At 37.4% G+C, this 26,713-nt stretch overlaps 1 protein-coding gene across 2 annotated transcripts in view; it reads left to right on the top strand.

Moving 5' to 3' along the window:
• Positions 1-26,713, top strand: part of EDA2R (ectodysplasin A2 receptor) — a 112,594-nt gene that overhangs the window by 23,224 nt on the left and 62,657 nt on the right. For both annotated transcript variants that reach the window (XM_065915679.1, XM_065915678.1), the window contains exon 2: positions 15-111. In XM_065915679.1, coding sequence (XP_065771751.1) covers positions 25-111 — 87 coding nt within the window. In that variant the 5' untranslated portion in view covers positions 15-24. The remainder of the gene's footprint in view (positions 1-14; positions 112-26,713) is intronic.

Genomic DNA, 26,713 nt, shown 5'->3' with positions numbered 1-26,713 from the left:
TTCTGTGCCCATAGCCTTCCCACAATGGATTGCCAAGAAAATGAGTACTGGGACCAATGGGGACGGTGTGTCACTTGCCAACTGTGTGGACCTGGACAAGAGCTCTCCAAGGTAAGTACCCTTGGTCAGGATACTTATTTCTGTTACATCCTAGAAAAGCAGACTGGCAATCAAGAAAGTCCAAGATTAGGAGAGTCGACCCCATCTGTGGCTAATAGGTTTAGTAAATAAAACATATGATATCCAAAGATTATGACAATAGCAGTCACAGTTTCATTAGGAATTCAATCTGGCAGCATTAGAGGCAGGGGAGGATTCCATGAGATAATGGAGTATCTCAAGAGGAGATATATAATGCAAAGGCTTAGGAAGGCTGTTAAGTATTAGGGACATATGTCAACTAAAGCAAGAGCCACTCATCTGGGGTCCAGGAGCCAGCTATCAAGTCTTAGGAGTGGAAAAGAGAGAACTGAGTAGGCTGAAATGTGGCCTCTGTATACAGGAACTGGGCCACTGAGGAAACTGCAAGAGAGGATTCATTGATGGGGAACTGGGAAGGGTCTAAGAATCCCAGTTGGTAACAAAACAACCCACAAGGCAGGAATTATATACTCAACCCTGATTTGTAGAGCTGCATAATTGTTTCTGCTTCAGGTCCCTGTTGGTCCCAGAAACTGAGGGTGGTATTAAATTGAGACTGCAGTTGGGGACACAAAGTTTGGGAGCAATCAGCAGATTTTTTTCACACTCACATATTTTATGCAGTTGTCTATTAATTCAGCAATCACTTACTGCTTTTGTTCATTGTTATTCAGTCACTAGGTCATGCCCTACTCTTTGTGACCCCATGACTACAGCACACCAGGCTTCCCTATCCCTATCCTTCACTATCTCCTGAGTTTGCCCAAACTCATATCCATTGAGTCAATGATGCCATCCAAACATCTCATCCTCTGTCACCCCATTCTCCTCCTACCCTCAACATTTCCCAGTATCAGGGTCTTTTGCAATGAGTTGGCTCTTCGCATCAGTTGGCCAAAGTATTGGAGCTTCAGCATCAATCCTTCCAGTGAATATTCAGGGTTGGTTCCCTTTAAGGATGACTGGTTTGATCTCCTTGCTGTCCAAGGGACTGTCACAAGTCTTTGCCAATACCACAGTATTGATGCACAGAAGCATCAAGTCTTCAGTGCTCAGGTTTCTTTATGGTCCAACTCTCACATCCATGCATGACTACTGGAAAAAAACCATAGCTTTGACTGTATGAACCTAGTCAGCAAAATGGTGTCTCTGCCTTTTAATATGCTGGTTAGGTTTGTCATAGCTTTTCTTCCAAGGAGCAAACATCTTTTAATTTCTGCAGCCACTCTCCACGGTGATTTTGGAACCCAAGAAAATAAAATATGTCACTGTTTTCATTGTTTTCACATCTATTTGACATGAAGTAATGGAACTGGATGGTATGATCTTAGTTTTTTGAATGTTGAGTTTTAAACCAGCATTTTCACTGTCCTCTTTCACCTTCATCAAGAGGCTCTTTAGTTCCTCTCTGCTTCCTGCCATTAGGGTTGTGTCATCTACATATCTGAGGTTATTGGTATTTCTCTTGGTAATCTTGATTCCAGCTTGAGCTTCATCCAGCCCAACATTTCACATGATGTACTCTGTATATCTGTACACATGATGTACTTTGGCCACCTAATAGGAAGGACTGACTCATTGGCAAAGACTGTGATGCTTGGAAAGATTGAAGGCAGGAGGAGAAGGGGACAACAGAGGATGAGATGGTTGGATGGCATCACTGATTCAATGAACATGAGTTTGAGCAAGCTCTGGGAGTTGGTGATGGACAGGGAACCCTGACATGCTGCAGTCCATGAGGTTGCAAAGAGTTGGACATGACTGAGTGACTGAACTGAACTGACTGTATATAAGTTAAATAAGCTGGGTGACAATATACAACTTTGACGTAGTCCTTTCCCTACTTGGAACCAGTTCATTGTTCCGTGTCTGGTTCTAGCTGTTGCTTTTTGGTCTGCATACAGCTTTTTCAAGAGGCAGGTAAGGTGGTGTGGTCCTCTCATCTCTAAGAATTTTCCACGGTTTGTCGTGATCCACACAGTCAAAGGCTTTAGTATAGTCAGTGAAGCAGAAGTAGGTGTTTTTCTAGATTCCCTTGCTTGTTCTATGATCCAACAGATGTTGGCAATTTGGTCTCTGGTTCCTCTGCCTTTTCTAAATCCATCTTGTACATTTGGAAGTTCTCAGTTGATGTACTGTTGGGGCCTAGCTTGAATTATTTTGAGTATTACCATGCTAACATGTGAAAGCAATGTGCAATTGTGTGGTAGTTTGAACATTATTTCATATTGCCCTTCTTTGTGATTGGAATGAAAACTGACCTTTTCCAGTCCATTGGCCAGTGCTGGGTTTCCCAAGTTGCTGGCATATTGAGTGCAGCACTTTAATGGCATAATCTTTCAGGATTTGAATTAGCTCCACTGGAATTCCATCACCTCCACTAGATTTGTTTCTACTAATGCTTCCTGAGGCCTACTCGTCTTCACACTCTAGGATGTCTGGCTGTAGGTGAGTGGTCACACCATTGTGGTTATCCAGGTCATTAAGACCTTTTTTGTATAGTTCTTCTGTGTTTTCTTGCCACCTCTTCTTAATCTCTTCTGCTGCTCTTAGGTCCATACCATTTCTATCCTTTATTGTGTCTATCTTTGGAGAAGGGAATGGCAACCCACTCCAATATTCTTGCCTGGAGAATCTCATGGACAGAAGAACCTGGTAGTCTACAGTCCATGGGGTCGCAAAGAGTCAGACATGACTGAGTGACTAACACTTGCATTAAATATTCCCTTGGTATCTCTAATTTTCTTGAAGAGATCTCTAGTCTTTCCAATTCTATTGTTTTTTCTCGATTTCTTTGCATTGTTCACTTAAAAAGTCTTTCTTATCTCTCCTTGCCATTCTCTGAAACTCTGCATTCAGTTGGGTATATTTTTCTCTTTCTTCTTTGCTTTGTGCTTCTCTTCCTTCTCAGTGTTTGTAAGGTCTCCTCAAACAACCATTTTGCCTGTTTGCATTTCTTTTTCTTGAGAATAGTTTAAACACCTACAAACTGGCAGGCATGGTTTTAGGCACTGTGGATGTGGCAAAACAGACAAATATTTTTGCCTTCACCAACGTTACCTTTTTTTTTTTAATTGATTTATTTTTTATTGAAGGATAATTGATTTACAGAACTTTGCTGTTTTCTGTCAGACCTCAACATGAATCAGTCATAGGTCAATTAGTGAAACAGTGAACAAAATACATACATAGATATGGAAGTATGACAAGAATTAAATTAAAGTGATCTTATACAGAGTGACTGGTTAGCTCCTATCGTGTAGTATGGGAATGTCTTTTTAAGGAGGTGCCTTCTGGGAAGAGGATAGAACCAGTGCAGAGCTCCAAGGTGAGAATGAACTAGGAATGTTCAAGGAAGAGGAAAAATGTAAGTACAGCTGATGATTTTTGGGTGAGAGACAGAGTAGTACATAATGATGTCTCAGAGAGAGAGATTGGCCAAATCATGGGGACTCTTCAAGTTTATGATGAGAAAAAAATTTTTTAAGTGCACCAGGAATCCTTCGGAGAGTTTTAGGTTTGGGCTTCCCTGGTAGCTCAGACGGTATATAATCTGCCGGCAATGCAGGAGGCCCAGGTTTGATCCTTGGATCAGGAAGATCCCATGGAGAAGGGAATGGCAACGCACTCTAGTAATCTTGCCTGGAGAAATCCGTGGACAAGGAGCCTGGCAGACTACAGTCCAAGAGTCACAAAGAGTAGGACACAACTGAGCAACTATCACTTCACTTCACAGGTTAAAGAGTGACATGAGCCCCTGACTGAAACAAAATGTAGTAATTATTTAGCCTGTCTCTTTTCTACCTATTTTGCAAATAGAGACTAAGGCCCAGGGATATCAAGAAACAAGCACTAATTCTAATTTTAACTCCTCTACACATAACATTCTATACCACAGTGGGGTACCCACGTTGTTTATAAGGGATCCCAAGACCAAGGAATGATCACCAAGATTTCGGTCATGCCGGACATTATGATGGACCCAATGGAATAAGCTACTTGGCTTGAGAAAATCTGTTTTAAATATCACATTGATCTTCATGATCAGAAGTCTCAGCACTTTTATAAGGATAAGGTATTAGATGTATTCCTGTTATGTACATGGCCATTACCTTTAAAGTCACCCATATTTACAAACCTGAACTTTTCTAAGGGGAAAAAACAGATCTTTCTGTCAAACTGTTGTTTGTTACCAAACTCTCAAAAAGTGGCCCATAATGAAATGTATATTTGTCTAAGCATCTCTTTGGTTGTAATTTATTTTAGTACTACTATAAACCTCAGAAAAAAATGAGGTAACTGCAATACTGTGTTTTTGCAACAACTTTACACATAAACAGCTTGTGCTTGTATAGCAGTCTGTGCTTTGTAAAGAGCTTTCATGTGCATTATCTCATTTGGCTGTATTTCTCACCAAGAAGGTATTATAAGCCCCATTTTAGATGATGAAACTAAGACTCAAAGAGGATATGTGTCCTGTTTAAAGTCACAATGGTTCAGTAAAAATAAACATGAGGCAGATACACATGGATTTGAGTCCCAACTTTGCTGTGGGCAAATTAATCTTTTATTCAGTTAGGATGTACTAAGTTAAAAATAACATAAAACTTAACAGACTTGAACCATAAACACATTTATTTATGTAATGAAATTTGGAAGCAAGAAACCTTGATGTTGGTTGGGCAGAATGTTGTCAACATCCTGGGCACCTTGCTATTTTTTCCTCATGCTTGTGGTCTTTTGGTTACCATAACTGAAAGCATTACATCCTTACATCATAGTCAAAGTTAGGAAAAAGGAGTAGGGAAAAAAAAGCAGCTTAATATTGTTAGGGGAGAAGGTAGTGCTAGTGGTAAAGAACCTGCCTGCCTAATGCAGGAGACAGAAGAGACACGGGTTTGATACCTGGGTTGAGAAGATCCCCTGGAGAAGGGCATGGCAACATAATCCAGTATTCTTGCCTGGAGAACTCCATGGACAGAGAGGAGCCTGGTGGGCTATCGTCCATAGGATCACAAAGAGTTGGACACAACTGAAGCGGCCTAGCACACACACACATTTTCCTAGAAGCTCTCCAACAGATTTCCTTTTGAATCTTTTGTATCATATTAACCAGAGTTGGGCATTATAAGTATCTCAAAATTGCAATGGATGCTAGGACATGAGTACTTGGCAAACAAAAATGGGATTGCCATAACAGAATAAGACCAATTAAGAATCAGTTCTTGAGACTGGTCACTTTACCACCCAGAATGAAATCAATGTTATGTTAATAAGGAAGAAAATGAGCAATGAATTTTTGATAAGAAGCTAACAGCATCTGACACAATCTTATTTTTATTATTTATTTTATTTAGTTTTTAAGTTCACTCATATGAACTGTAAAATGTTAGTCACTCTGTTGTGTCCAGTTCTTTGTGATCCCATGGACTGTTACCCACCAAGCTCCTCTGTGTCCATGGAATTCTCCAAGTAAGAATACTAGAGTGAGTTATCATTTCCTTCTCCAGGATGAACTGTAAACATCACTGTAAATAAATCTTTAGAGAAGAGCAACACTCTTCCAGCAGGACATTTTTAGAAGTAAAATGATCAAGCTAAAGAATGCATTCAGTTTTAAGATTCCTGTAATATATTAGCAGATAACACTTGCTTTTTTTTCTTTATTTTACTAATTTCCACTATAATTACAATTGTTTTCAATAGTGCATGGAGTTCTTATATCCCAGAAACCTAACCAAGCATAAATAATGTATGTGTCTATCATCTATTTTATGTCTTCCTTTGTCACATTAAATTACTAACATGTGAGGAGTTTGTTTGTTTGTTTGTTTCCTTTTTTTATTCGATAGGGGAAAATATCACCTTTTGGTGTTTGTTTATTTGCAGTGTTGTGAACTGTTTCTGAATTTTTGTTTTCCTGTTCTATGCACTGTTTATCATTCATTCTTCACTCATTTTGGGCACCTGACTAGAAATACATAAGCAGAATGTGGAGTAGCTTAAAAATCTTTTATATAATGTATAATATTTTTAAAAATCAGAAATGGTTTTTAATTTTATTTCATTTTGTCATTATCTCTTGACTATTTAATGAATGTATCATTGATATATTAATTTGATAACCTATATTAATAAATTCCAAAATTAAAATATCTTCCATACCCAGGACAAGGCATTTTTTATTGTGATTTTGGGTTAAATGACCTCTTATGTTTTATAAGTTAATATTTTATTTATAATAAATAAGTACTCTTATTTATAAATAAGTACACTATCGGCATCAAAATTGATATCAGAATTATGCTGAAAGTGAAGTAATAGTGTTAGTTGCTCAGTCGTGTGTGACTCTTTGCGACCCCATGGATGGTAGCCTACCAGGCTCCACTGTCCGTGGAATTCTCCAGGTAAGAATACTGGAGTGGTTAGCTATTCTCTTCTCCAGGGGATCTTCCCGACCCAGGGATCGAACCCAGGACTCCTGCATTGCAGGCAGATTCTTTATAGTCTGAGGCACCAGGGAAGCCCTTGGTGCTATCAGCATCAAAATTTATATTAGAACTGTGCTAGCTTGGTAAAATTAATTAAGAAGATCAATGTTTTTCTTGTTATAAAATTAGCAGGAAAAGAATTTGGGGGGACATGATCATTTGAACATGTTTTCTTTGTTTCCCCATTAGGAAATAAAATTTTCAATATAAATTTTTCATGATACTTTCTTCCTTTTTAATTTCTTAAGAAATGAAACTTCTATTTAAGAAATTCTTTTTTAAATTAATTAATTGTAGGATAATTAATTTACAACATTGTAATGGCCTCTGTCATACATCAACATGAATTGGCCATAAGCATACATGTATTGTTGCCCTCCTGAACCCCCCCTTCCAACTTCTTCCCTACCCGCCCCCCTTCAGGTTGTTACAGAGCACCAGCTTTGGATTCCCTGCATCATAGATGAAACTCCCCCTGGTTATCTATTTCACATTTGGTAATGTGTATATTTCAGTGCTATTTCCTCAAATCATCCCACCTTGCCTCTCATTGTGTCCAAAAGTCTCATCTTTATGTCTGTGTCTCCTTTGTTGCCCTACACATAGGATTGTCAGTACCATCTTTCAAGATTTCATATATGTGCATTAATATATGATATTTGTCTTTCTGACTTACTGCACTCCATATAGTAGTCTCTATGTTCATCCACCTCATTAGAACTGACTCAAATGTGTTCTTTTTTCTATAGTTGAGTAATATTCCATTGTGTGTATGCACCATAACTTCCTTATCCATTCATCTGACAATGGACATCTAGGTTGCTTCCATATCCTAGCAATTGTAAATAGTGCTGCAGTGAACATTGGGGTACATGTGTCTTTTTCAGTTATGGTTTCCTCAGGGTATATGCCAAGTACTGGGATTGCTGGGGCACATGGTAGTTTTATTCCTAGTTTTACAAGGAATCTCCATACTGTACTCCATAGTGGTTGTATCAATTTTCATTGCCACCTACAGTGTAAGAGGGTTCCCTTTTCTCCACACCCTCTCAGCATTTATTGTTTGTAGACTTTCTGATGGTGGCATTCTGTTTCTGAGATGATGTTGTTGTTTGTTGTTAAGTCGTGTCCGACTCTGTGATCCCATGAATTGCAGCATGCCAGGCTTCCCTGCTTTCAACTCCCAGACTATGCTAAAACTCAAGTCCATTGAGTCGGTGGTGCTATCCAACCGTCTCATTCTCTGTCACCCCCTTTTCCTCCTGCCCTCAGGCTTTTCAGCATCAGGGTCTTTTCCAATGAGTCAGCTCTTAGCATCAGGTGGCCAAAATTTTGGCTCTTCAGCTTTAGCGTCACTCCTTCCAAAGAATATTCTGAGTTGATTTCCTTTAGGTTTGACTGGTTTGATCTCCTTGCTGTCCAAGTGACTTCCAAGAATCTTCTCAAACCCCACAGTTTGAAAGCATCAATTTTTCAGAGTTCAACCTTCTTTATGGTCCATTTCCCACATACATACATGACTACCGAGAAAAAAAAAAAAAACAAAAAACATAGTTTGACTATAGGGACCTCTGTTGGCATTTGGGAAATGATAACTCATTGTAGTTTTGATTTGCATTTCTTTAATAATAAGTGCTGTTGAGCATCTTTTCATGTGTATGTCTTCTTTGGAGACATGTCCGTTTAGATTCTCTGCCCTCTTTTTGATTGGACTGTTTGTTTTTCTGATATTGATGTACTTGAGCTGTTTGTGCATTTTGGAGATTAACTTTTTGTCACTTGTTTCATTTGCTATTATTTTCTCCCATTCTGAGGGTTGTCTTCTCACTGTTCTTACAGTTTCATTCATTTTGTAAAAGCTTTTAATTAGGTCCCATTTGTTTATTTTTGTTTTTATTTCCATTACTCTAAGAGGTAGGTCATATAGGATCTTCTGTTGATTTATGTAAGAGAGTGTTCTGTCTGTTTTCTTCTAAGAGTTTTATATTTTCTTTTTTTTTTTAATATTATTTTATTAGTTGGAGGCCAATCACTTCACAACATTTCAGTGGGTTTTGTCATACATTGACATGAATCAGCCATATAGTTACACGTATTCCCCATCCCGATCCCCCCTCCCACCTCCCTCTCCACCCGACTCCTCAGGGTCCTCCCAGTGCACCAGGCCCGAGCACTTGATCCATTTTGAGTTTATTTTTGTGTATGGTGTTAGGAAATATTCTAATTTCATTCTTTTACACATAGTTGACCGGTTTTCCCAGCAACACTTTTTGAAGACACTATTTCTCCAGTGTATTTTTTTTTTTTTTGCCTTGTTTTTCAAAGATAAGGTGATATAGGTGTATAGATATAGGTGTATAGATTCATCTTCGGGTTTTCTATCTTGTTCCATTGGTACATATTTCTGGTTTTTTGCCAGTACTATACTATCTTGATGATTGTAGTTTTGTAGTATAGTCTGGAGTCAGGAAGGTTAATTCTTCCAGCTTGATTCTTCTTTCTCAAATTGCTTTGGCTATTTAATAAGGTGTTTTGTGTTTCCATACAAATTGTGAAATTATTTGTTCTAGTTCTGTGAGAAATACAGTTCATAGTTTGATAGGGGTTGCATTGAATCTATAGATTGCTTTGAGTAGTATAGTCATTTTCATTATATTGATTCTTCCAGTCCAATAACATGGTATGTCTCTCTATTTGTGTCATCTTTGATTTCTTTTATCAGTGTCTTATAGTTTTCTGCATACAGGTGTTCTCTTTAGGTAAATTTATTCCTAAGTATTTTATTCATTTTGTTGCAATGGTGAATGAGATTGTTTCCTTAATTTCTCTTTCTTATTTTTCATTGTTAGTGTATAGGAATGCAAGGGATTTCTGTGTATTAATTTTATACCCTATGACTTTACTATGTTCATTGATTAGCTCTAGCAATTGTCTGGTGGTGTTGTTAAGGGTTTCTATGTAGAGAATCATGTCATCTGCAAGCAGTGAAAGTTTTGCTTCTTTTCCAATCTGAATTCCTTTTATTTCCTTAATTCTCTGACTTCTGTGGCTAAGGCTTCCAAAACTATGTTGAATAGTCATGGTGAGAGTGGCTCCCCCATCTTTATTTTAGAGGAAATGCTTTCAGTCTTTCACCATTGAGGATAATGTTTGCTATGGGTTTGTTGTATATGGTCTCTATTATGTTGAGGTATGTTTCTTCTATGCCCACTTTCTGGAGAGTTTTTATCATAATGGGTATTGAATTTTGTCAAAGACTTCCTCTGCATCTACTGAGATGATCATCTGGTTTTTATCATTCAATTTGTTAGCATGGCATATCACAGTGTTTGATTTGCATATATAGAAGATACCATGCATCCCTACAGTAAAGCCCACCTGATCATGATGTATGATCTTTTTAATATGTTGTTGAATTATGTTTGCTAGAATTTAGTTGATGATTTTTTCATCTACGTTCAACAGTGATATTAGCCTGTAAATTTTTTTGCATGTGTGTCATCTTTGTCTGGTTTTGGTATCAGGGTGATAGTGGCCTCATAGAATGAGTTTGGTAGTTTTCCTTACCCTGAAACTTTCTGGAAGAGTTTGAGTAGGATAAATGTTAGCTCTTCTCTAAATTTTTGGTAGAAATTAACTGTGAAGCCATCTAGTCCTGGGCTTTTGTTTGTTAGGAAGATTTTTGTTTACAGTTTTGAGTTCCATGTTTGTGATTGATCTGTTCATATTTTCTATTTCTTCCTGGTTCAGTTTTGGATGGCTATATTTTTCTAAGAATTTTCCCATTTCTTCCAAGTTGTCCATTTTATTGGCATATAGTTGCTTGTAGCAGTATTTTATGATCCTTTGTGTTTCTGATTTGTTTGTTGTAATTTCTCTGTTTTCATTTCTAATTTTATTGATTTGAATCTTCTCCCTGTTTTTTTCTTGATGAATTTGGCTAATGGTTTGTCCATTTTGTTTATCTTCTTAAAGAACCATCTTTTAGTTTTATTGTTCTTTGCTATAGTCACCTTCATTTATTTTTCAGTTATTTCTGCTCTGATCTTTCTGATTTCTTTCATTCTAGTAACTTTGGGGTTTTTTTTGTTGTTGTTGTTTTTCTTTTTCTGGTTGCTTTAGGTGTAATGTTAGGTTGTTTATTTGATGTATCTCTTGTTTCTTGAGGTAAGCTTGTATTGCTAAGAACTTCCTTGTTAGCACTGTTTTTACTGCATCTTGTAGGTTTTGAGTAGTCATGTTTTCATTTTCACTTGTTTCTATGAATATTTTGATTTACTTTCTCATATCTTCACTAATCTGTTGGTTATTCAGAACTGTGTTGTTTATCTTCCATGTGTTTGTGGTTTTTATAGTTTTTTTTTTTTTCCTGTAGTTGATATCTAATCTTACTGCATAATGATCAGAAAAGACGTTTGAAATCATTTCAGTTTTTTTTTTAATTAACAGGGCTTAGTTTGTGGTCCAGGATGTGATCTATCCTGAAGAATGTTTCATGTGCACTTGAGAAAAAAAGTGGAATCTATTGGTTTTGAATTAAATGCCCTGTAGATATGTCAGGTCCAGCTGCTCCAATGTGTCATTTAAAGCTTGTATTTCCTTATTAATTGTCTGTCTAGATGATCTGTCCATTGATGTGGGTGGAGTATTTATTAAAGGCTTCCATTATTACTGTGTTGCTGTCAGTTTCCCCTTTGATAGTTGTTATCATTTGCCTTATGGATTGAAGTGCCCCTACATTGGGTGCATACATATTTATAATTGTCTTCTTCTTGGATTGATATCTTGATCATTATGTAATGTCCCTCTTTATCTCTTAAAAAAGTTTTTATTTTAAAGTCTATGTTATCTGATATGACTATTGCTACTTCTGCTTCCTTTTGGTCTCCTTTTGTATAGAATATCTTTCTCCAGCCCCTCACTTTCAGCCTATATGTGTCCCTAGGTTTGAGGTGAATCTCTTGTAGACAGCATATGTGGGAGCCTTGTTTTTGTATCCATATAGCCAATCTATGTCTTTTGCTTGGAGCATTTAGTCCATTTACATTTAAGGTAGTTATTGATAAGTGTGACCCCATTACCATTTACTTATTGTTTTGAGTTTAATATTATGTTTACTTTTTGTTATTTTGTTTTGGATTTGTTTTTATAAGTCTTTTCTGTGTTTTCTATCTAGAGAAGTTCCTTTATCATTTGTTGAAGCACTGGTTTGGTGGTACTGAATTCTTTTAGCTTTTGCTAGTATGTAAAGCTTTTGATTTCTCCTTCACATCTGAATGAGATCCTTGCTGAATAGAGTAATCCTGGCTGTAGATTTTTCCCTTTCATCACTTTAAGTATTCCTGCCATTCCTTCCTGGCCTGCAGAGTTGAAATTCAGTCATTTACCTTATAGTGATCCTCTTGTGTGTTATTTGTTGCTGTTCCCTCACTGCTTTTTTTTTTTAATTTTTAAAAAATTTTTCCCTCACTGCTTTTAATATTTGTGTTTAATTTTTATTAGTTTGATTAATATGTGTCTTGATATGTTTCTCCTTGAGCTTATCCTGCCTGGGACTCTATGGGCTTTGGGATGGTTATTTCCTTCCCTATTTTAGGGAAGTTTTCAGCTATAATCTCATATATTTTCTCATGCCCTTTCCTTTTTTCTTCTTCTGGGACACCTATGACTCAAAAGTTGGGGTGCTTAATGGTGTTTCAGTGATCTCTTATGCTATCTTCATTTCTTTTTATTATTTTTTCTTTATTCCTCTCTGCTTCATTTATTTGCACCATTCTGTCTTTCAGTTCTCTTATCCATTCTTCTGCCTCAGTTACTCTACTGTTGGTTCACTCCACTGTATTTTTAAACTTAGTTATTGCATTGTTGACTGTTTATTCATTAATTACTCTAGGTCCTTGTTAAACATTTCTTGTATCTTCTCAATCCATGCCTCCAATTTATTTACCCATGCCTCTATTTTGTTGTCAAGATTTTGGATCATCTTTCCTATCATTATTCTGAATTATTTTTCAGATAGATTCCTTATCTCCTCCTCATTTGTTTGATCTTTTGAGTGTTTACTGTGTTCCTTCATCTGCTGTGTATTTCTCTGTATTTTCATTTTGTTTAGTTTGCTGTGTTTAGGGTCACCTTTCTGCAGGCTGGAGGGTGGTAGTTCCTCCTAATTGTGGAGTCTGCTGCCCATGGATGGGGTTGGATCAGTGTCTTGTGAAAGTTTCATGGGTGTGGGGACTTGTGCCAGTGTTCTGTTGGATAGAACTGGATCTCTTCTCTCTAGAGGGCTTTGCTGTGTCCAGTAGTGAGTTTTGGGGTGTCTATGGGTTTGCTATGACTTTGGGCACCCTGTCTGCTAATATTTAGGATTGTCTTCCTGTTTTGCTGGAGGATTGGCATGGGGCATGCTGCACTGGGAGCTTGCTGTCTCTTGGTGGAGTTTAGTCACAGTGTAGGTATGGAGGCCTTTGGATGGACTCCCATCTATTAATGTTCCATGGCTTTGGAAGTTCTCTGATGGTTCAAAGAACTGGAGTTGAGTCTACTGCCTCTGGGGTTCAGGCCCAATCTCTTACAGTAGCATCAAGACTTCTCAGGCTACACAGCACAGAAGACATAACCCCTCATTCTGAGGAGATTGTTTTGCTGTTCTGGACATCTGGGGTCCTCTGCCAGTGTTCAGAAGTTTTTTGGTGGAATTGTTCCACATGGAGATGATCTTTTGATGTGGGAGAGGTGATCTTTTGTAAGGGAGAAGGTGCTCTCCACATTCTATTCCTCCACCATCTTGAAGCCATCCCTGAAATTCTTACTGAGGGCAATTTGATAGTGTTCATTTTATACACTGTGCCAATCTCAGCTCTTAATTGGTGTACTAATTTTTTTTTTATATTTACAGTAACTGTTGATATGTTAGACCCTAACTCTGCCATTTTATCCTTTTTTTTTTTTTTTCTGTTTCTTGTTCTTCCATGTGTCATTCCTTGCCTCCCTGTGGATTACTTGAACAAATTTTTAGGATTCCATCTTGATTTATTTGTAATAATTTTGAATAGCTTTCCTCAACATCATTCTGGGTATGCTAAGTCCCCTACATATGAACCTTCAAGTTGTGAATTTTCAAAGATGCAAGTATGTGTTCCATCAGTGTCAGATGTCAGTGACATTGCAACTTTCCCTCCATCTCCTACTGCTGACAATCCTTTATCTCTACCATCTCCCAGCTCCTCTCCCTCTCCAGTCATTAAGTCTTGCCCATTCAATAGATGCCAACCCCTGTGTGCCAGCTGTTGTACTGTACTACTGTACTTTTCAAGGTGCTATACAGTAAGATTTAAAATGTTTTCTTTATTTTTTGTTTTTATGTATTATTTGTGTGAAAAGTATTATAAACCTATGACAGTACAGTACTTTATAGCCAACTGGGTACCTATGCTAACTTTGTTGGGCTTACAAACAAATTGGACTTAAAAACGAATTGGACTTAATGAATATGCTCTCAGAATGGAACTCATTTGTATATAGTGGACTTAGAGTGGATTCATTGTATTATACACATGTGAATTAACACTCTCCACTGGTATCAACATTTTATCATTTTTTTAGTACAGTATGGAAACACTAATTCTACTTAGGTTCCTTTACTTTCTCACTTACAAATATCATCGCTATGAGTATCAGATAATTTTAAGATTTTTCTTTTAATGAATAAACACAATTTATAAAACTCATGAGGACAGTTGATTGTATATACCCATATTTTTGCTCTTTCAATATTCCTTTTTTCTTCTTGATGCTCCAGAATTTCTTCTTCTATAATTTAATCATTTATTTTCTGTTTGAATTTTTATTTCTGTTTGAAGAACTCCATTTATCCATTCTTTAAGGATAGACCTACTAGCAACACATTCTCTTAATTTTCCTTTGCCTCAGAATATCTTTATTTCCTCTTAATTCCTGAAGGGTACTTTCACTGAATATAGAATTTGCACTTATGACAGTTTTTTTTCTTTCAGCACTTGAAAAACATTGACCTCTTCATTCCAGCCTGCATAATTTCAAGTAGAAAACCCATGTCATTTCTATTAGTATTGTCTTTAGTTAGTGTCATTTATTTCTAGCTACTTCTAAGATTTTTTTCTTTGTCTTTAGTTTTTAGAAATTTCATTACAATATGTTTTGGTTTGCATTTCTTTAAACTTGCTCTATTTAGGAATTTCTCATCCTCTTGAATCAATAGCTGTTTTGCCAAATTTGGGAAGTATTAACATTTATTTCTTTGAAAATATTTTCAGACATATATTTTCCTTTTATTTTCATGAAACTCTGATAATATAATTGTTTGATTTTTCGTTGTTGTTCCACAGGTCCATGATTGCATGCATTCTGTTTTTCTGTTCTCAAGTTCAGTGATTCTGTTATCTGCCATCTCCTAACTACTATTGAGTTCATATAGTGAGATTTGTTTCTGTTTTTATTTTTATAGTTTCTATGTAAAATTGCACATTTTTATAATTCATATTTCTTTGCTGTGATTTTCTAATTTTTCTTTTGTCTCAATATAATTTGTGATTTATTGTTGATGCCTGCCTTAAACTCCTTGTCAGGTTATTACAACATCAGTTTCATCTAAGTATTGGTGTCAGTTGATTGCCATTTCTTATTCACATTGCATTTCCCTGATTCTTGTTTTGACAGGAGATTTTTCCTTCACATTTTGGACATTTTGTCAATTATATTAGGAGATTCTGGGTTCTATTTAAATCTTTTATTTTAGCAGACAATCACCTGTTTGTGTTTATCACACAGATCCTAGTCTACTTTTGTGAGTCTGGTTCTAATAATTTAAATTTCAGAGTCTTTGTGGTTGTGATTTTGGTCTGTGTGATTTATCTAGTTCTTCTCTGGCTCTCAGTACTCTCAGCTGATCCTGCCTAGGGGATGTAAGAGATTGAGCCAGGTCTCTGATGCATCTAGATTAGAGGAAAGTCTCCGAGTTGTGGAAGAAAGGAAAGGACACTTCCCAGGCGAGTGCACTTTTTGTGGTAGGATACCATCACAAAGCACCAATACACTGTTGCCACCTGTCTCTAGAAGTTTCAGACTCACAAGACAGAGAGTCTTTTTGGATTGGACACATGTTGCTTTGGAATCCCCCTTGCATCCCAGGTGGCATTAGTGGTAAAGAATTCACCTGCCAACGCAGGAGAGGTGAGTTTTATCCTTGGGTCGGGAAGATGCCCTGGAGAAGGAAATGACAACCCACTCCAGTATTCTTGCCTGGGAAATCCCATGGATAGAGGATCCTGGCAGGCTACAGTCCATGGGGCCACAAAGAGTTGGACACGACTGAACAACTGATCGTTTTGCACCCACTGCAGCCTAGTATCTCTGATTATGGAAGAGTTTTCCCAGGATGGGCCACTTGTTGTGATACACCAGTGTACCTCAAGTCTGCTTATTTGTGAAACATAGATGAGAATGTACAACTTGGAATTGTTATACAGGAATTTGTCTGATTGTTTCAGTTTAGTCACAACATCTAGAATAGTATCATTATACAGAGTAGTTGCTCATTAAATATTTTTTGAATTTATGAATAGAATAAAGAGGCATGACTGACACATGGTTGATTCCCAATAAATACTAGCTAGCTAGATCTCATCATTCCCTTGGCTAGCAAGTGAACAAGGGAAGAGTGAGGTCCAGGTTTTTTTTTAATTCCAGTGCTCACAATAAAGAAATGCCTCCTATAAGAACAATATCTAATGTATATTAAAGACTTACTATGTTCCAGGCATGATGACAGCATTATGAACACACACATCCTCCTTCCTCTCCCTTCCTCTTTTCTCCCCTTTCCCTTCTTTCTTCTCCCCCTCCCCTCATCTTTCTTCTTCTCCTTCAGTTTCTTCTTCATCATCTTCTTCTTCCTCTCTCTCTTTCTCTTTCATTTTAGGTTGATTTGTTTCATTTAAATTTTAAAGAATTGGTTTATTTTCAATTTAATCTTGTTGTATCATTATGTAAGTTATTTGCATTCTTTCATAGCCTAATCTATAAAACAAAGTTTATTCCCAAATTCTCAGTTCTATACTTGTCCCATCCAACTTATTCCTTCCTTCTTCCTTTAGGTATGTCCCCTCCTCCCCGTTATTGTTTTAATTTTTGTTTTATGGTTTATCCTTCTATTGTTTCTTTTTGTAATATAAGCAGATATTTATGTATGTGTACTTGGACCAACCTTACTCTTTCATATTTAGATAAATGGTAGCTTGCTTTTCTCGACCTTGATTTTCTTTTTCATTTGACAATATGTCTAGAAGATCATTCCATTGCACTCTATATAGATTATCCTCATTCCTTTCTATACCTGCAAGGTACTCTATTGTTCATCTTCCATAGTTTATTCAATCAGTCTCCTCCTGATGAAATTTTTTTCTATTACAAATAGTACTATAATGAGTAGCCTCACACATGAACCATTTTTTCCATTTTTTACAAATGTCATTGTATCTGTGAAATAGGTTTCTATTTTATTTTTATTATTTTTTTCAATTATTTGTATTAGTTGGAGGCTAATTACTTCACAGCATTGCAGTGGGTTTTGTCATACATTGACATGAATCAGCCATGGAGTTACATGTATTCCCCATCCTGATCCAGTGAAATAGGTTTCTAAATGCGTGACTGCTAGGATAAATTAAATGCTTATGTAATTTTGTTAGATATTGCCAAGTTCCCCTCCATAGAGACTGGACCATTTTGCATCATCAGCAACAATATGCTCGTTTCCCTACAGCCTTACCAATGGACCATGTTGCCAAACTTTTGGAATTTTGTCAATCTAATTAGTTTAAAAATGGTACTTCAATATAGTTTTATATTTAATTTCCCTTATTATTATGAGTGGAGTGGAGCATCTTTCATTGGAATAAGAACCATTTATATTTCTTTTTCTGTAACATGTATGTTTACTTTTCTATAGGGTTGTTGCTGTTTTTTTTTTTTAATCTTTCCTAGCTCTATATATTAAGACTCTCTCTTCTTCTGTGTGTGTGTGTGTGTGTGTGTGTGTACACACATGTTTACAATTATACCAAAGAAATTCCTGCACTGTTAAGAAAGTTCTAGTACCCACAACAGATTTCTCAACCTGGGAATCTGAGAGAGGGACTGAGAACCCCCAGTCCCTCTGAAGGCTAGTAGGATTTGTTTATAGAGCTTCCACAGGACTGGGGAAACAGGCTTTTTAAAAGAAGGTGCCAATACCTTCAATAACCTTACCATAGTTTGACCTCAGGCCAAAAACATGGAGAGAACACAGCCCTGCCCGCCAATAGAATATTTGATTAAAGATTTCCTGAGCATGGCCCCAACCATCAGAACAAGACCCATTTTCCCCCCACAGTCAGTCTCTCCCATCAGGAAACTCACATAAGCCTCTTATCCTTATCCATCAGAGGGCAGACAGAATGAAAACCACAGTCAGACAAAACTAACTAAACTGATCACATGGACCACACCCTTGTCTAACTCAATGAAACTATGAGCCATGCTGTGTAGGGCCACCCAAGATGGATGGGTTATGGTGGAGAGTTCTGATAAAACATGATCCACTGGAGAAGGGACTGGCAAACCACTTCAGTATCCCTGCCTTGAGAACCCCATGAACACTATGAAAAGGCAAAAGATATGGCACTGAAAGATGAAGTCCCCAGATCACTAGGTGCCCAATATGCTACTGGAGAAGAGCGGAGAAATAGCTCCAGAAAGAATGAAGAGACATAGCCAAAGCGAAAACAACACACAGTTGTAGATGTGACTAGTGATGGAAGTAAAGTTCAATGCTGTAAAGAACAGCACTGCATAGGAACATGGAATAGTAGGTCCATGAATCAAGGTAAATTGGAAGTGGTCAAACAGGAGATGGCAAGAGTGAACATTGACATTTTAGGAGTCAGTGAACTAAAATGGACTGGAACGGGAGAATTTAATTCAGATGACCATTTTATCTATTACTGTGGGCAAGAATGCCTTAGAAGAAATGGAGCAGCCCTCATAGTCAAGAAGAGTCCGAAATGCAGCACTTGTGTGCAATCACAAAAATGACAGAATGATCTCTGTTCGTTTCCAAGGCAAACCATTCAATATCACAGTTATCTGGGTCTATACTCCAACCAGTAATGCTGAAGAAACTGAAACTGAACAGTTCTATGAAAACCTACAAGACCTTCTAGAACTAACACCAAAAAAGTGGTCCTTTTCATTGTAAGGGACTAGAATGCAGAAATAGCAAGTCAACAGATACCTGGAGTAACAGGCAAGTTTGGCCTTGGAGTACAGAATGAAGCAGGGCAAAGGCTAACAGAGTTTTGCCAAGAGAACGCACTGATCATAGAAAACACCCTCTTCTAACAACACAAGAGATGATTCTACACATGGATATCACCATGTCAATAGAAATCAGATTAATTATATCCTTTGCAACCGAAGATGGAGAAGCTCTACACAGTGAGCAAAGGCAAGACTGGGAGGTGAATGTGGCTCAGATCATGAACTCCTTATTGCCAAATTCAGACTTAAATTGAAGAAAGTAAGGAAAATCACTAGACCATTCAGTTCAGTTCAGTTCAGTTCAGCCGCTCAGTTGTGTCCGACTCATTGTGATCCCAAGGACTGCGGCACACCAGCCTTCCCTGTCCATCATCAACTCCCGGAGCTTACCCAAATGCATGCCCATTGAGTCAGTGATACCGTGCAACAATTTCATCCCCTGTCTTCACTTCTCGTCCCGCCTTCAATCTTTCCCAGCATCAGGGTCTTTTCTAGTAAGTCAGTTCTTCACATCAGGTGGTCAAAATATTGGAGCGTCAGCTTCAGCATTAGTCCTTCCAATGAATATTCAGGGCTGATTTCCTTTAGGATAGACTGCTTGGATCTCCTTGCAGTCCAATGGATTGTCAAGCATCTTCTCCAACACCACAGCTCAAAAGCATCAGTTCTTCGGTGCTCATCTTTCTTTATAGTTCAACTCTCATATCCATACATGGAAAAACTATGGAAAAACCATAGCTTTGACTAGACGGACCTTTGTTGGCAAAGTAATGTCTCTGCTTTTTAATATGCTGTCTAGGTTGGTCATAACTTTTCTTTCAAGAGCAAGTATCTTTTAATTTCATGGCTTCACTCACCATCTGCAGTGATTTGGGAACCGGAGAAAATAAAGTCTCTCAGTTTCCATTGTTTCCCCATCTATTTGCCATGAAGTGATGGGACTGGATGCCATGATCTTAGTTTTCTGAATGTTGAGTTTTAAGCCAACTTTTTCACTCTCCTTTTTCACTTTCATCAGGAGGTTCTTTAGGTCTTCACTTTCTGCCATAAGAGTGGTGTCATCTGCATATCTGAGGTTCTTGACATTTCTCCCAGAAATCTTGATTCCAGCTTGTGCTTCATCGAGCCGGCATTTTCACATGGCATACTCTGCATATAAGTTAAATAAGCAGGGTGAGAATAAACAGCCTGATGTACTCCTTTCCCAATTTGGAAACAGTCTGTTGTTCCATGTCCAGTTCTAACTGTTGCTTCTTGACCTGCATACAGATTTCTCAGGAGGCAGGTAAGGCAGTCTGGTATTCCCATCTCTTAAAGAATTTTCCACAGTTTATTGTGATGCACACAGTCAAAGCCTTTGGCATAGTCAATAAAGCAGAAGTCGATTTTTTTTCTGAAACTCTCTTGCTTTTTTGATGATCCAGTGGATGTTGGCAATTTGATCTCTGGTTCCTCTGCCTTTTTTTTTCTAAATCCAGTTTTAACACATTCAGGTATGACCTAAATCAAATCCCTTATGATTATACAGTGGAAGTGACAAATAGATTCAAGGGAGTAGATCTGATAGACAGATTGCCTGAAGAACTGTGAATGGAAGTTCGTGACATTGTACAGGAGGCAGTGATCAATACCATCCCCAAGAAAAATAAACTCAAAAAAGCAAAATGGTTGTCTGAGGAGGCCTTAAAAATAGCTGAGAAAAGAAGAGAAGCTAAAGGCAGAGGAGTAAAGGAAAGATATACCCATCTGAATGCAGAGTTCCGAACAATAGCAAGGAGAGACAAGAATGTGTTTCTCAGTGATCAGTGCAAAGAAATATAGGAAAAGAATAGAATGGGCAAGACTAGTGGTCTCTTTAAGAAAATCACAGATACAAAGGGACCATTCATGCAAAGATGGTCACAATAAATGACAGAAACGGTATGGACCTAACAGAAGCAGAAGATATTAAGAAGAGGTGGTAATAATACACAGAAGAACTATCCAAAAAAAGATCTTAATGACCCAGATAACCACGATTGTGTGATCTTTCATCTAGAGCCAGATATCCTGTAGTGTGAAGTCAAGTGAGCCTTGGGAAACATTATTATGAACAAAGCTAGTGAAGGTGATGGAATTCCAGTGGCGCTATTTCAAATCCTAAAAGAAGATGCTGTTAAAGTGTTGCAGTCACTATGCCAGCAAAGTTGAAAACTCAGCAGTGGCCACAGGACTGGAAGAAAAACGTTGTTTTTAATTCCAATCCCAAAAAAAAGACAATGCCAAGGAATGTTCAAACTACCACACAGTTGCATTAATCTCACATGCTAGTAAAGTAATGCTCAAAATTCCCCAAGTGAGGCTTCAACAGTATGTAAACCAAGAACTTCCAGATGTTCAAGCTGGATTTAGAAAAGACAGAGGAACCAGAGATCACATTGCCAACATCGATTGGATCATTGAAAAAGCAGAAGAGTTCCAGAAAAACATCTACTTCTGCTTTATTGACTACACTAAAGCTTTGACTTTGTTGATCATGACAAACTGTGGAAAATTCTTCAAGAGATGGGAATACTATACCACCTAACCTGCTTCCTAAGAATTCTGTATGCAGGTCAAGAAGCAACAGTCAGAACCAGACATGGACCAACAAACTAGTTCCAAATTAGGAAACGAGTACCTCAAGGCTGTATATTGTCACCCTGTGTATTTAACTTCTATGCACATTACATCATGCCAAATGCCAGGCTCAATGAAGCACAAGCTGGAATCAAGATTGCTGGGAGAAATATCAATAACCTCAGATATGCAAATGACACCACCTTTATGGGAGAAAGTGAAGAGGAACTGAAGAGCCTCTTGATGAAAGTGAAAGAGAAGAGTGGAAAAGTTGGCTTAAAGCTCAACATTCAGAAAACTAAGATCATGGCATCTGGTTCCATCACTGCATGGCAAATAGATGAGAAAAAAATGGAAACTGTGAGAGACTTTATTATCTTGGGTTCCAAAATCACTGCAGAAGATGATTGCAGCAATGAAATTAAAGATGCTTGCTCCTTTGAAGAAAAGCTATGACCAATCTAGACAGCATATTAAAAAGTAGAGACATTACTTTGCCAACAAAGGTCCATCTAGTCAAAGCTATGGTTTTTCCAGTAATCATGTATGGATGTGAGACTTGGACCATAAAGAAAGCTGAGCACCAAGGAATTGATGCTTTTGAACTGTGGTGTTAGAGAAGATGCTTGAGAGTCCCTTGGACCGCAAGTAGATCAAACCAGTCAATCCTAAAGGAAATCAGTCCTGAATATTCATTGGAAGGAGTGATGCTGAAACTGAAGCTCCAGTACTTTGGCCACCTGATTGAAGAACTGACTCTCTGAAAAAGATCCTGATGCTGGGAAAGATTGAAGGCACAAATGTACAACAGAGGATTAGATGGTTGGATGGCATCACCGACTCATTGGACATGAGTTTGAGCAAGCTCTGGGATTTGGTGATAGACGGGAAATATTGGCTTGCTACAGTCCATGGGGTCACAAAGAGTTGGACAAGAATGAGAAACTAAGCACACATATTAAGGATATTAATATTCAGTGTACTATGTAAGCTTTTTGTTATGTAATATAGTTAATGAAATATATTTAATTTAAATAAAATATAAAAATAATTATGTAATATTTTTTCCTAGTTTTTCACTTTTTAAAATTTTGGTTATGAATTTTTTGTCCTGAAAAACATTTTAAAATTTTATGTAGGTAAATTGAATTTTTCTCTCTTTCCATTAATGCTTCTGGACTTTGAACTATAGTTAAGAAATAGTACTCTATTCCTAGATTAAAGAGGGGAGGAGTGGGTGAGATGTATGGAAAAAGTAACATGGAAACTTACATTACCATATGTAAAATAGATAGCCAATGAGAATTTGCTGTATGGCTCAGGAAAGTCAAACAGGGGCTCTTTATCAACCTAGAGGAGTGGGATGGGGAGGAAGATGGGAGGGAGGTTAAAAAGGAAGGAGATATATTTATACCTATGGCTGATTCATGTTGAGGTTTGATAGAAAACAACAAAGTTCTGTAAAGCAGTTATCCTTCAATAAAAAATAAACTTAAAAAGCGAGGAATTCATTCATATTTTGTTTCAATATTTGCAAGTTTTCATCCTTATGTTTAAAATCAATGATCCATTTGGAATTTATTCTGGTATATAGTGTGAAATATGGATCAAATTTTATCATATGGCTATCCAGTTATTCAACATGACAAATTAAAAAGACCAATTTTTACTCAGTGATTTGAGCTGCTTTCATTCTTTATTTGCTCAACTCATTTAATCTTAATAAACTTATGAGGTGTAGGTAGCATTAGCTCTGACTTAGTTGACAAGACCATTCAGGTCCAGAGATTTTGTTGTTGGTACATGATTTGGTCATGTAACATGACCAAAGCTCATCTTGACTCTGAAAACAGGGCATTATATCATTGCATGTATGTTGTATTGCTCTGAACCTTAGTTCACCCTGTCAAACAGATGTGACAACCATCACTATTCCAATGCTTCATATAAGGTAACAGAATTTCTATTAATAAGAAGCCCCTTGCCCTCCCCTTAATTCCAGATGGTAAATAAAATGGCGAGCACTGATAACAGATGTTCCCTCCATGCAGCCTATCAGATTCCGGGTATCCAGCTGGATTTGGTGAAATGGATTTTTCCAAGTTAGTCTATAAGGCATTAGCTAAAGTCTGTTAACCTAAAACAATAAAACAGCCTTTTATTTTTACAAGAAAAGTTGGTTTATTTAGGAACAGCAAAAAACAATCAATTCAGATATGCATGCTATGGTGGGTCAACCACGGACAAGCCTGGAGAATAAAAGAAAGTAATATTCTTTCATAGAGGAGAAAGGCAAGTTAGGAGGGGCTGATATAAACAAAATGCCCATTGGAGAAAACTGGAAGTTCAAAATGTAGTGACTTTTCATTGCCTGAGTTGTGACAGTCTCTCATTAGCTAGGCTGATGTCAGGCAAAATGAAATTATTCCTTCTTCCTTCTAGTTAACAAAGTATTAACCTTTTTCCTACTTAAGTTGCAAACATATATCTCTTCCCGTTGGGTCTGCAATTCACATTGAACAGTAGGGCATAAGAGCTCTCCTTTCTGGCCTCCCAACTCTGTTTTAAATGAGATTTCTGCTTACTAATTTTCACTTTCTCCTTTTGATTAAGAAATTTCAAAAGGTATTTAACATTACTAATTATCAGGGAAATTCAAATTAAAATTACAATGAGGTATCACCTCACACTGGTCAGAATGATCATCATCAAAATGTCTACAAACAGTAAATGCTGGAGATTGTGTGGAGAAAAGGGAACCCTCCTACACTATTGGTGGGTATGTAAATTGGTACAGCCACTATGGAGAACAGTGTGAAGTTCTTTAAAATACTAAAGATAGACCTACCATATAATACAGCAATCCCACTCCTGGGCATATAATCTGGAAAAAGCGATAATTTGAAAAGATACATGTACCCCAGTGTTCACTGCATAACTATTTGCAATAGCTGAAACAAAAGCAGCCTAAATGTTCATCGACAGAGTAATGGATAAAGTAGATGTGGTGCATATATACAGTGGGATATTACTTAGCCATAAAAAGAATGAAATGTAAGTCATAGAAAGACAAATATCATACTATATCACTCATATGTGGAATCTAATTTTAATATGATACAAATTAACTTATGTATAAAAGAGAAACAGACTCACAGATTTCAAAAACAAATTTATGGCTGTCAAAGGGGAAACATGGGTAGGAGGGATAAATTAGGAGCTTGGGATTTAACATACCCACACTAATACATATAAAATAGGTAAGTGACAAAGACCCACTATATAACACAGAGAACTCTACTCAGCAATCTGTAGTAACCTATATGGGCAAAGAATCTGAAAATTAATATATGTATAACTAAATCACCTTTCTATACACCTGAAACTAACCCAACACTGTAAATCAACTATACTCCAAAAATTATTTTAAAAAGAGAAATTTCTCTGAAAGCATCACTAACCAGGAGTCAGAGACTTTTTATTTGTTTGTTTGTTTTGCTAGATTCAGTGACATTTTGTCCCTTGATATCAGGAAGGACCTTTCCTGGATGTCATGTCCTGTATTAGAGGAAAAGTACACAGATTGGGAACCTACAATAAGGTACCGTTACACACCAGTCAGAATGGCTGCTATCCAAAAGTCTACAAACAATAAATGCTGGAGAGGGTGTGGAGAAAAGGGAACCCTCTTACACTGTTGGTGGGAATGCAAACTAGTACAGCCACTATGGAAAACAGTGTGGAGATTTCTTAAAAAAACTGGAAATAGAACTGCCATATGAAAAAAAAAAACAAAAAAGAACTGCCATATGACCCAGCAATACCACTTCTGGGCATACACACTGAGGAATCCAGATCTGAAAGAGACATGTGCACCCCAATGTTCATCGCAGCACTGTTTATAATAGCCAGGACATGGACGCAACCTAGATGCCCATCAGCAGATGAATGGATAAGGAAGCTGTGGTATATATACACCATGGAATATTACTCAGCCATTAAAAAGAATTCATTTGAATCAGTTCTAATGAGATGGATGAAACTGGAGCCCATCATACAGAGTGAAGTAAGCCAGAAAGATAAAGAACATTACAGTATACTAACACATATATATGGAATTTAGAAAGATGGTAACGATAACCCTATATGCAAAACAGAAAAAGAGACACAGAAGTACAGAACAGACTTTTGAACTCTGTGGGAGAAGGTGAGGGTGGGATGTTTTGAAAGAACAGCATGTATATTATCTATGGTGAAACAGATCACCAGCCCAGGTGGGATGCATGAGACAAGTGCTCGGGCCTGGTGCACTGGGAAGACCCAGAGGAATCGGGTGGAGAGGGAGGTAGGAGGGGGGATCGGGATGGGGAATACGTGTAACTCTATGGCTGATTCATATCAATGTATGACAAAACCCACTGAAAAATAAAAAAAATAAAAATTTTTTTAAAAAAAGGAAACCTATTGAGGTCACGTTCAATTAACAAGGAGGGGTAGGAGGGAGATTTGCAGATGTTTTCAATCTAAAGTCTGTATTTTAGAATAATTAATACAGCAAGAGCACATTCAACACTGAATTAAACAAGCACTTTGGGAAGACACAGTCCAGGAATAAATATGAAGCAATCGCTGATGAACTTTTGGCAACTTTAGACAATATTGTTATCTCAAAATGACTGTTTGTAACCAAATGTTTTATCAATAATACAGCCTCTAGGTTGCAAATTTTGAGATCATGAATTTGGATAACAATCCAGAATCGGTTAGTAGTCCAGATGAAAGAAGGAGACTTATGTGAATTCTAAACCTTCTAATAGGCTTAGTCCAGGCATCTTGGGATAGCTGTCTCATCAGGTGTCATCTGCTTCAATTCTGGGAAATGCTTACCTTCAGGTTACCAGATGATGTGCAGGTCAAATCAGGGTTTGATGCTTTCTTTAGTTGTGGCATGTGAATTCCCTGGATTTTGGCAGCACAGGGGTTTGTTAGCAGTACCTGACAGGGGACTTCCAGCGGGATTGGAAAGGTTCTTTTGAAGGTGCTTTTTTCCAATAGATGACATCTCCAGGTTGCAGGGTATGATTCTTAAGAATAACATTGTAAAAAGATTGCTGTACCAGGGCATGGTTATTTTTAATAAGAGCAATTAG

This window comes from Muntiacus reevesi, chromosome X (genome assembly GCF_963930625.1).
Source record: "Muntiacus reevesi chromosome X, mMunRee1.1, whole genome shotgun sequence".
NCBI classification, from domain to species: Eukaryota; Metazoa; Chordata; class Mammalia; order Artiodactyla; family Cervidae; genus Muntiacus; species Muntiacus reevesi.
This window is presented reverse-complemented; position numbering and strand designations above follow the sequence as displayed.